This window comes from Rhamphochromis longiceps, linkage group LG12, assembly GCF_057381845.1.
Source record: "Rhamphochromis longiceps isolate RC_006_pf linkage group LG12, R_longiceps_female_GT1.1, whole genome shotgun sequence".
In the NCBI taxonomy this organism is placed as follows: domain Eukaryota; kingdom Metazoa; phylum Chordata; class Actinopteri; order Cichliformes; family Cichlidae; genus Rhamphochromis; species Rhamphochromis longiceps.
In genome coordinates this window covers 10,644,339-10,656,247 of record NC_140568.1, presented here as the reverse complement: position 1 = coordinate 10,656,247, position 11,909 = coordinate 10,644,339, and the positions used below count along the sequence as shown (strand labels likewise).

Genomic DNA, 11,909 nt, shown 5'->3' with positions numbered 1-11,909 from the left:
CAATGTCCAAGGAGGATCAGAAAGCCCTTTAGATACTGTACCGGTATGCCAAACCCTTGTTGAGGAGAAAGGATATGCCATTTTTCCAAGCAACCCAAGAGGCAATATTGCCAAACTATAAGAGTATAGAGAAACATCTAAGCAATGGGTGCTGCAAACAATGCAGAAATTGAAAAACTGGTAAGCTGTGGTGTTGTAGCCAAACTGCAACCGGATGTTACCTCCCAAGAGCAAAGAGAGATGGTAAATACTTCATCACATGGTCCAGCGCAATGGCAAAAATAGAATGGTCTTGAACTGCTCCTTTCATTACAAGGAACTTAATTTGAACAAGACTCTATTGCCTGTCTTGAGTCCTTCCCCGGTTGGAGTGCGCTTCAAGGAGCACAGCATCAGTGATGTAGGGGCATGTTTCACCAGGTGTGCCTACTCTCCAAAGACAAACAATTCTTGAGGTTTCTTTGGTGCATAAACAGAGATGAGCCCCCATCCATACATGGATAGCAGGTCCTTCCATTTGGGAGTACCTGTAGACCATGTTGTGCATCTTTTGCTTTTCAACCTGCTATCAACATGTCGTCCTACACAGCAAACCCACAGAGGATGTAAGGTTTTTAATCCATCAGACAGTGATTCTATGTAGACAATTATCTGAAAAACTGTTTCATCAGTTAAAACTGGGGTGAAGTGCACCAAAGCGTTTGATTTAGTTGTGATCATGTGACCTGTGTGTTTTGAACGGCATTCTTTTCTATAAGCTTCTGCAGCTTCATAAAGTTTCCGACTTGTGATTTCCATAAGGGAAATTTGGATGCAATCCAACAATAAAAACAAGGCAGACATTAAAAACTGAAGAAAAGAATTTATTGTACACAAAGCTGACAGTTTCAAAACAAAACATATCCAGTTTAAGTCCAGGTTATCTATTCCTATCAGTAAAACACATAAAACAACTAAAAAGTTCAAGGTCAAATTTATTTATATAGCACATTTCCATTGATTACTGTGGATATATTTCATGGAGCCTCTCGACAATGGTGAAGCCCAAACTTAAGAAGAACGACGTGAGCGATGTAGGCCTCGAAGCCTCTTCAGACTCTGGTCTGGTGCGCCCCCCCGCCTGCACTGGAAAAGGATGAATGCAAGCCGTCGAATAAAGCGCTACTAACCGCTATAACTAGCTTACGTTCAGAGATAAATTCCATCAAGTCTGAATTGTGCGCTACACTGGACACTCGCAGATTAGAGATTTCTACCACCATAAGAGGCGAGATATCATCCTTGAACCAGAGCATCCAGGCCTCAATTTCGGACATAAAAAGCGATGTGGCCAGGCATGATAACACTTTAACTGAACTGCAGGCCTGTGCCTCAAACCACTCTGACACCATTGGCACTCTCGAGGCCACTGTGGAGCGTTTGTCTACAGAGTTAAAGAAGTTAGATGAGAAATGTGAAGATCTTGAGGCACGCTCCAGGAGGAATAATGTAAGAATCGTGGGAATACCAGAGGGCACAGAGGGAGTTTGTTTCGCAACTTTTGGCAGAGGCGCTATCTCTCGAGGAGAAGCTACTTATCGATCGAGCACATAGAGTGAATCGCCAACGTCCCAAACAAAGTGATCCTCCTCGGCCCATCATCTTGAGATTGCTCTACTACAGGGGTTGGCAACCCTGGGCACACGTGCCACAGCTGGCACGCGAAGGGTTAAATAATGGCACGACCATAGCTGGACTGGCCAGCGGGCATTTATTTGCCCGGTGGGCCGATTTGATATTTAATTTTTATGGGCCGATGATTTTTTTTTTTTTTTTTTGTAACGGTATAAACAATGAAAGGTGGTGGATTGGCCAGATGCTGGTCGATGTGTAAAAATAACTCAGGATATACAGGAGGAGGAGAGACCCAAGGCGGTGAACTGAACTTCAGGTAAGAAGTTATGAACTGCAGTCTATCTGGGTCAGATATAATCCAAGTTTAGATGTTGTTTATTTTCGTTGTGCTGACTTTTTACAGTCAGTTACAATCAGTAGCGGTTTTAGATAAGGAGCGACACGGGCAGTTGCCCGGGGCGGCATCGTGGTGGGGGGCGGCATCACGGGCATCGGCAAAAAAAAATAAAAATTCTCGTACTCATGCTGCCCCGACGTCAGCCAGCGCATATTGGGAATGGTACAGGCACCGATCGGTTTTCTATCGCCCATTTGCTGGGAGTAAGGGCGCCCTTCGTTTGCGAGGTGCGCCTGCTGCTTGCGGCGCAGAGAGGAGAGGGCGGGGCGGCGGGGGATTTTCTGACCGGCTGGAGCAGCATCTAATAACCATCTCGCAAAGTAAAACAAAATAAAAACAAACCAACAAACACAAACACACCAGACATCATGATACAGATTTATAATTTGCGCCTGCTCGCTGCTGAAGTCAAAGTAAACTTTATTGTCATCTCCGCTACATACAGTCCAGTATATAGAGAGACGAGACGACAAGGCTCCAGTTACAGCAGTGCAAGTAAACAAACAATATATATAAGAAGAGTAAGAAAACAAATGTACACTTTAGGACTCGGGGTAAAGGGATCAATAACAGTTTAAAATTTATAGTTTGATGATTTAAAGTCTCACACACAAGCCGTCGAAAGGGGAGGGGGCCGGCTGCTTCCAAATAGAGCACATTTCATTTATAATGTTGTAAATCCAAGCCCATTATGTATTCATGATTTGAATCCTGGGTTGTGTGAAATCTCAGAAATGCACCCTAGACAAAGTGAATCTGTGAACTAAGGTGTAGGTGTGTTAGATCATGTTGTGGTGATCCTTGGGTTGGGGGATGGGTGTTCATATTGGAGTGCAAAATTAAAACCAATGGAAGATGGACAAGAAAAGTTCAAAGCCATCAGGTCCTCAGTTTAGAAAAAAGAGAAAAGAAGAGGAGGAGAAACGAGCAAAAGATGCAGGTAAGCAGATGTGTCATTGAATAATGGCAGGTCATCCTGAAACAATCAGAATCAGAATACTTTATTAATCATAAACAGACAGGAGCTCAGACAGATACTGAGGTAAAAAAGAAAACCTGCCTCACAAACTGCTTGTCAGATTAACTTTTACCCTGAGCACATCAGCAGAATTACCCACACTTTATAAGAGCAAAAACATAGCAGGATTAATGAAGCTCAAAATCTTAATATGAAAACTAAATATAAAAACATAATAATAAAAAACATTGGGTGGGGGCTGGGGGGTTAAACTACAAATCAATTGATAGATAACTTAGGGCTGCCCTAAAGTGTACCCTACTTTATCTCCCTTCTGGACTATCCAGTGGGCTAAAATCTACAAAGTAAACATGAATTTGATGAGACTTGAAAATATGAATTGTTTACTATAACCAAAGATTTCTGCAGTCAGTCTCAACCTGCTGGCCTGCTTTTTAGAAAGAATGCAGGTCAAAGAAACAGGCATGGGCTTCACATTTTGACCTGAAAGCTGTTTCCTTGTTTAGTCAATTCTATATGTATCAAAACCCAAAATAAACAAATATTTAGAAGGTCATATTGATTGTAAAAAAATTGAGGCGGATATCAACAGCAATCCCTACTTTTTAAAAAAAATTACATTTCTAGTTTTTACAGTGCTATCTTTGCACATTTTTGCATGAAATTTGGGATTTAACTGATCTGATCGTTGCATTATGTTTTCAATATTACAAACTTTTTATACACATGAGCAAAGCATGAATGATCTATCAGTTAACAGACGAATATAGATTTACCAATGTTGTAGCTACAGCAGTGTCCATAACCTTAAGACCATGCTGTATAACTGACATCACTGACTCTTGGTCTCAGTAACCAGCAGCTTTGCCTTTTTTCCTTTCATCAGACCATGCAGAGATACAGCTGCCCGCCTTTTCCACAGCGTTAACTGTGTTGTAGAATTTTGCTATTTTATGTCCCTTAGCTTCAAGACCATCAACTACATCCTGCAGGGCAAAGAGGAGAGAGACTCAGATGGAACAAGAGAAGTAGAACTTATTAATTTATCATTTAAATACATTGAATAAATTACCTTTTCAAGCTTGGGTTCAGGTTTTACTTCACTTTTAGAGTCTACAAGAACAACAGGCGTAATAATTGCCTCCTTAAGGCTCTTTCCAAACCAAGGGTGGTTCATGAGCGCCTTGGAGAGAAAAAAAAATGAGATGAGAAAGTGATGATTACAGGATAAATTAGGGTGAAGAATCTTGTTGCTATGATGCAAGCTTTAACAGCAAAGACCAGCATCAGTCCACATCAATTTATTTTATTTAATATGTAACGGCACCTTTGTGTGTACCATGCATACATACCGAGGCCACAGCCGGTGGAATCGTTTCAGAACCAGACCCTCCAATCACCAGCGTCTTCGACGGAGACTTCAGCACAGATGGGGCCATATTGGAGGGAGGCCGCTCCCCTGAGAAATACAACAAAGACCTTGAATGACAAAACTAGAAAACAGAAATCAGTCTGTACACACATATCTGTGCATAAATCATTTACACAAATGTTTCATACACGAATCAGTGACTGTATTTTCATGCAGTATTTTCATACCTGAATTTTTTATACTCTACAACAGGGGTGTCAAACTCCCGGCCTCGAAGGCCAGTGTCCTGCAGGTTTTAGATAAGACTCTGGGTGAACACACCTGAATCAAATGATTAGTTCATTACCAGGCTTCTGGAGAACTCCAAGACATGTTGGCTGTATCCCAATTCAGGGTCTGCAGCCTTAAAGGCCGCATTTTAAGGCCGATTATGTTAAAGTGAATTGTTAAATGTTTGTCATTTTTATGCTTACCATCTCTACATTGTTTTAACTCTGTGATGAAAGAAATTATTTCTTCCCCCCTCCCCAGATTCTCGAGGTTCTGGGTGGGGGCTGTAGTGTTTTATCACAGGCACATCCTTGTGAAGGTCTGTTTGATGTTGGTAAACTTCCTCCCCTTTGTATGGCTTCACTTTGTTATCTAGGGTGAACCATGAATTGGGTGTGGGGGAGACTACCCTCTTTATGACCAAGGATGTTGCTCCTGCTTTTATGCTTTTATGACCCTTTTTGGTCAGCAGGAGAACACACACATACAGTGCCTTGTCTTTGTAACCAAGGGGGGTTATGAGGGGAGGTGTTTGTAAACTATTGTTTATTGTGTGAACGTTTTCAATAAAAGGCAGCGAGAGGAGGCCATCATCGGGGTCACTCGTAAGGAGATTCGAAGTGCGTTTCTGAGATACCGACGAGGCCTCCCTTGCAAGTAAATCGATTGATCGCTGTTGCCTTGTTTTTCTTTCACGGGAATAAGTCCTGGATACAGCAGGGTCTGAGTTTAGACCCAACAGATTACGTCACAGCGACGCGACGAAGGCTGTCCCAATTCAAAGGCTGCTCGAAATGCTGCCCTCAAATGCGTCCTTCATTTCCCTGAATTTTAAGGATGTGGCAGTGTAGACTTCGTGGCCCAACATATCCCATAATGCATAGCATGGCGGTGGGTGTCGATAATTTTGCCAAAAAAAAAAAAAAAAAACGGCGGATGAGGGGCGCCCGAAGAGTAAACTTTAAGTAAGTACTGAATATTATGTCACTTATTTATGTGCAAATGTTTAATAACGAAGAACATTAAACATTACTGTTGGCCACATGTCGGCAAAGTTATGTGACATTAGTGACGTTTGTGCTAACTTGGTTTTAAAGCCTTTACTTTAAAATATACGCCGTTCAATACCTGAGCTTAATCTTACAGAGAATGATCAAAGCTCATGTAGAAACAAACAAACAAATGAACAAAAAGGTTTCTCCTTCATTCCTGTCAAACAAAGCTGTATGAAACGTTTCCAGCTGTTAGTATCATGGTTGCTAGGCAACCTGGGCAGCGCGACGGAGGCTAGACCGTCCCATTTCACAAGCCTCGCACTTCCGGCCTCAGCGGTCTTTGATTACGCGGCCCTTGTGGACCGTTAAGGCTGCGTACTTTAAGGCTGCAGACCCTGAATTGGGATACAGCCGCTGAGGAGGTAATTTATCTGTGTTTGATCAAGGACACATGTAAAATCTGCAGGACACTGGCCCTCAAAGCCTGGAGTTCGACACCTGTGCTCTACAAACAAGTTTAGAATTGCATCCGCCCATGCTTATCAACAAATGATGAAAGTGCACACACAACAAGTGAGTTATCTCTACTGAATCTGTATCAAACTAAAGTGAAATGTCTTTCAAAGTGCAGCTATTACTGAGACTCTGTCAGTGTGTTAGATTAATGTTTGAATGATGCTATGTCCAAACTGAATTATACAGAACCTTGAACACACTTGAATCAATATTATAGATCTATATATAGATTCATCCATCGATTATCTTCAGCTTATCCTTCTCAGGGTTGCAGGGGTGGTGGAGCCAATCCTAGCTACCATAGGGCGAGAGGCAGGGTAAACCGAGGTCAGGTCGCTAGCCGGATGCAGCGCTAACACAGAGAGACACTCGCATTCACACCTATGGGCAATTTAGATTCACCAATTAGCCTAACCCTACTAACTGCATGTCTTTGGACTGTGGGAGGATGCTGCAGTACCCAGAGAGAACTCACACAAACATGGGGAGAACATGCAAGCTCCACACAAGTGGGATCAAACTCAGGGCCTTCTTGCTATAAGGCAGGGGTGTCAAACTCAAATACACAGTGGGCCAAAATTCAAAACTGGAACAAAGTCGCGGGCTAACATTAATATTTATTGAAATATATTTATTCCTCCAGATATAAGAATGAATCTTTTCTTATGGACTCAAACACGTTTTGCTGAAAAACTGAATATGGAACAAACAAAGCTTAATACTAAACAATATATCTATTAGCTGTATAATACCAGTAGGCCAGCTCTAATAGTAATTTGGTATGGCTTTGCGGGCCAAATGTAATTAGGCTCCGGGCCAAATTTGGCCCGCGGGCCAGAGTTTGACACCTATGCTATAAGGCAACACCGTGCCAGTGTGCTGTCCTCTATATAATTTTAAATGAATATAAATATCCATATACCGTCAAATCACAATGGTACATTTATATTATAAGGTTAACCCACTTCAGTAGAGAGAAACCCCCAACAATAAGAAGAGCCCCTTATGAGCAAGTACTTGGTGACAGTGTGAAGGAAAAACTTCACACAACAACACGTTGACATGGAAACAGATTTTACTACAGCAGTAGTAAAACTGTGCCTGTTCTTGAACATTCAAACATTTTAGAAGGCTATGGTATTAAACAGAAAATGCAATTTTAGTCCAAATTCACATGATGTGTTTCAGTTTGGCAAAACATCGTGGAAATGATCAACAAGTTTAGTTTTTCCATGATCAACAAAATATGATGCGTCACAATGAATTATGAAATGCCATTTTCTCCTCTCATTTCCTCAATGGCACTATTTTGCCATTATTAGAAATTACTTAAAGAAATATGTCCTGTCAGGAAAATAATTTCAGGAAAAAAATTAAACTCTTTGTGTTATTAGTTTTGAAATAATCCACCTTCCTCGTCTAATTACTTGTATTTCATAAAAAGCATCCTACTGATCTCTTACCAGGAGAGACGCTATTAGCTCTACCACAGAAGTCAGACAGCTGGTTGTTGAGAATGATTCCAGTGCTTGGAGAGAGGACCCCGGAGCCGAATCTGTAAACAAAAAAACTAAATTAACTACAAAGCCAAGACACTCTTTGTAGTATAGAAATAGTCTAAAAATAAGTTCCTCCATAATCTCTTAAATCTTCAGTTTCAAGAAAGAAAAATATCTGATAGCTGGTTTCTAGCAGTGAAACAGAATGATGCAGGTACTGACTCATCGTTGATGCTGCTGGTGACAGACACAGCAGATCCATCTTCAGCCAGCACAGATACATGTGTGGTGCCGATGCTGTCCAGATACAAGTTGATGCCAGGATCACGAGTCTTGTCGCTGCTGATCAAGCTTCGTTTGCTGTCTGCAAAGCTATCCTGTGTCAGTTTCTTTGCCATCTGTGTGAAATACAGAGAATTAATAAAATGAATTAATAAAACTAAATAAATATGCACATTACAGAAAATACATTGCTGTCAAGAAATTTATAAAATTGGAGCCAAATGTTAACAGAATTTTGATCATTGATCCATCACTGATGTAAGATGAATGAATGAATGAATACTAGAGGTTATAATATTGGTTAGTGATCAAGCTCAACATATGACTGCCAAAGATAGAGTCTCTGAAATTCAGTCATCTGTGTGAACTACAGAGTATCTGAAAACATCACATTACACAAAATTATACTTATATTTAAATACTAAGATAATAATAACAATAATATATACATACTAAATTAAAGACAAATATTAAGCCAATTTAGGTTTATGTGCTTTTAAAACTTGTATTTATATGTATATGTTTTAAAAGCTACATCACTGCTCAGAATGATGCTGAAATGAAAATGCTGAGACTCAAAGAAATTCTTACAGCACTCTACTGGTTCTCTTCACCCTTAGTGCTTCTATAAGAACTTTAATTGTAAGTAGCAGCCAGGTACTGATAATCAAATGCCCCTGATTGATCATTAACAAAGGTGAACACTTCTGTAAAAACACTTTGTTAACACAAAGTCACAATCTCAACCCAACAAATTAACCTAAAGTCCAACTGTGCAAAACTCAGAGATATTACAAAAAAACCTCAACTCATTATCAGTGTGCATAAACTGACTGTGGTGGGGTGTAGTTTGTGGATGAGCTGCAGGCAAGGGGCGGTTTGTTTTGTGTTTTGTGATGTGGTATTGTTACTTTTAATTGTTTAGTCACTTAAATAGAATCATTCTTTATGCAACAAAGCAGGTGCAAATCTGTAGGATTTTGAGATACTTACTTCATCTGAGCTGAAGTTTGGATCGCTGATATTTGTCTTTAATTCATTGGCAAATTTTAAAGCTTCAATATAACGGTGATAAAACAAAATCTTTTCATCAGTCGTCTTAGGTTCTGATTCCATTTTGTATCCTAAAAATATTTTAAAAAAAAAAAATTTTTGGATTGAAAACATCAATTCTTAGTGTATCACATTTGTAAAGATTGATAAGCATCATTTTCCTATATGAATCAAACTCTACATGCTAGAAGCAACAATCAGGAACCTTTCATGATGTTGAGGATGAGGCTGAGGATGGCTCCTCCTGCAGGGGGCGGAGGGAAGTACAGCTTATACTCTCCCAAAGAAATATTCCACGCATCAGTCACATTAGCTTCATACAATTCCAAGTCCTCCCGTGTAAGTTTTCCTCCTGAGCAAGAACAGTGAAACAAATGATTCTGCTGAGTACAAATGAACACAATGCATTTCATAATCAAGAGTTTGAATGGATCGAGACAGATCACAGTGTAGCCTGTGAGGGATCATGTTACAGTTTTCCAAAACCAATAGATTTTTGTAATTTGTAATTAGATCATTGTGCCTGGCAGACATAGAAAACGGTCAGAAAGAGAGCAGGATGAAACCCATCTGATAATACCTTCATTCTGTATGTCACTGGTTAAATTCTTTGCTATTGTTCCGTTGTAAAACACATCTGGTCCCTCGTTTGCGATCATCTCCAAAGTGTCAGCCAGTTTCTCAAATTTCACAGTATCACCGGTCTTAAGCAGGTTCCCATTTTTATCTAAATATAACTCCCTAAAAGACAAAGACAGTGAAATAAAGCTGAACCATTCATTGTTTGCTCTTTGTATTTTTGAAATCACATTGTGGGTGTATTTCATACCGTAGTGACGTGTTACCAATGCGTGGGATGTGTTGACCTTGGTAGTAAGGAATAGGGAATCCTTCTCTGGCTAATTTGATGGTCGGCTGAAAGAGGTCGGCCCAGGGCAACTTCCCATAAAGCCGGTGTGCCGCTTCATAACCTCGAATTTCCCCAGGAACCCCAATCCATCTGCTACCTGGTTAGATAGATAATGGATAGTCAGTGCTGGAAAGTCCCACATACATTTGCTCGTGTTTTGAGTAAACTGTAAGGTCCTGACCTTTAATGATCTGAGATGACATTTGTTATAATTTGGTGCTTTGTAAATACTCTATTCTATTCTGCTCCATTTCAGAGGGAAATGTGTGTGTTTGTAACTGATTATGTTAGAGATAACATTTTGCATCTTACAGTTATTTTAAGTTTATTTCACTATATTTACACTATTTCTGGCTCAAAGAAGCATTTAGCATATCTTATATTTACTTTTCTTACTGTTTATGCAGCCTGTGTGCAGGAGTGTAGCACAGAACTCTGGGCCATATAAATAAATGTTGTCTGTAGCCCCCTTTCTTTTCTTGATTCATCTTTCTCACACATATTCTAATGTCTAATTTCTTTATTTTTTAATGTCTGCCACAAGTGAACTGCTCCAACTACTCCCAGTTCTTATTGCTGTCCATCCCATACTCAAATGCTGTCAAAAGACGCTTCTTAACAGAGACTATGCTGATTCTACATATGGATCCACAGCTTCCCTTCAAAGTCAACACACTATAGACAATCAGGGAGTAATGCATGAAGGTCATTTGTACTCTGCTGACAGGAACATATGGGACAGGGACATGTGCATCCACAGCAGCCTGTGTCTCTGGCCCCACTTTAGCATCTCACAACATTTCCAGCTTCACCTCCACAGACAGATAATCTGCCAGGGAACGAGTGGAGATTAGCCAAATTAGAAACAATGACTGATAAAGATGGACTTGTGAGGAGAGTTAAGATTGGTCTTGGGGAGGAATTAACATTAATTGAAGACCAGAAAATGGGAAAGATGGGACAGCATTCTGGCAAGCTGTCTATTGTTGAACAGCCCATTCAGTAACTGATCTTGCTCTTAGAAGCTGTTTAATGCGACGATTATATCTATATCTGGCCACAACCAGGCTCTACCACAGGTCGACTGGGTCTACCTTTTTTTTCCCTGTTAGTCAGCATGTTATCCTCAGTAGCCTTTTTTCCTTTATTGATTTTATTGACAGCTTTTTGTCTACATGAGGTGCAGGAACAGTCTGCAGAACAAGGGAAATCATACTTCTTACTCCTCTCAAAGGGAACAAGGTGGGATTTTACATCTTTTAGAAGCTTCTCAAATGTGATCATCAGCAGAGATCTCATTCCATCTGATTTAACTGATTTATTTATTCCATATCACTGGTTTATTTCCCAATTCTCTCACCACCCAAAGAGATTGAGCTGTAAGAGAAATCAGTCTGTTAAACTACAAAAAAAATCTGTGAAAAGAAAATGTTTTTGTTCTTCTGCTTCTTTTATCTGGAAATACAACCTAATCCTGGTCCAGATTGCAAATGCTTGAGTACTCCTTGTGATTTTAAAGCTTGAACGGGTCTTGGTATCACTCATTTAAATGTCAGAAGTCTTCTTCCCAAACTTGATTTCATGAAAATTTGGATGAAAGAGTTATATACTGATATTCTTACATTATCAGCAAAGTGGCTTACAAAATCGGTTACTGACAAAGACATTGCAATAACGCGCTATAATCTTTTCCGTTGCGACCGCACCAGAAAGGGTGGCGGTGTTGCAATTTACGTAAAAAACAAATTCCATGTTACTGTCCAATCATCAGTATCTGTTTGTAAACAGTTTGAACTTCTTGCCCTCAAGCTCTAACTTTTGAAGGGCTATTTTATTACCATTGTGGGCTGTTATAGACCCCCCTCAGCTAGTAGTGAGGCTTTAGTTTCACTTAGTGAAAAACGATCTACTTTAGATTTTAATGAAATTGTGCTGGCTGGAGATTTCAACTGGGACTGGTTGTCTTAGGGTTAGGGTTAATTAATCTAAACTCGCTTTGTGAAACCGAAAACCCAGAGTTTT

At 40.1% G+C, this 11,909-nt stretch overlaps 1 protein-coding gene across 1 annotated transcript; it reads right to left on the bottom strand.

Moving 5' to 3' along the window:
* Nucleotides 1-3,630: 3,630 nt before the first annotated feature.
* On the bottom strand, nt 3,631-10,090 carry LOC146656946 (glutathione hydrolase 5 proenzyme-like). The gene is made up of 10 exons (XM_085425046.1): nt 10,069-10,090; nt 9,807-9,984; nt 9,558-9,718; nt 9,183-9,329; nt 8,918-9,048; nt 7,865-8,040; nt 7,607-7,698; nt 4,343-4,449; nt 4,063-4,173; nt 3,631-3,976 (listed from the first exon to the last, which is right to left on the bottom strand). Exons 1-10 carry the CDS (start codon nt 10,088-10,090, stop codon nt 3,839-3,841), a joined length of 1,263 nt encoding a protein of 420 aa, XP_085281172.1. The 3' UTR covers nt 3,631-3,838.
* Between the last annotated feature and the right edge of the window lie 1,819 nt (nt 10,091-11,909).

What these genes read in the sequence shown, in the direction of transcription:
- LOC146656946 (XM_085425046.1), bottom strand. Translation starts at nt 10,090, where the DNA reads ATGTCATCTCAGATCATTAAAG. An exon ending in GTCATCTCAGATCATTAAAG is followed by an intron (nt 9,985 to 10,068) that starts GTCAGGACCTTA and finishes CTATCTAACCAG; the next exon opens with GTAGCAGATGGATTGGGGTT. An exon ending in CAAACTTCAGCTCAGATGAA is followed by an intron (nt 8,041 to 8,917) that starts GTAAGTATCTCA and finishes TATTTCACACAG; the next exon opens with ATGGCAAAGAAACTGACACA.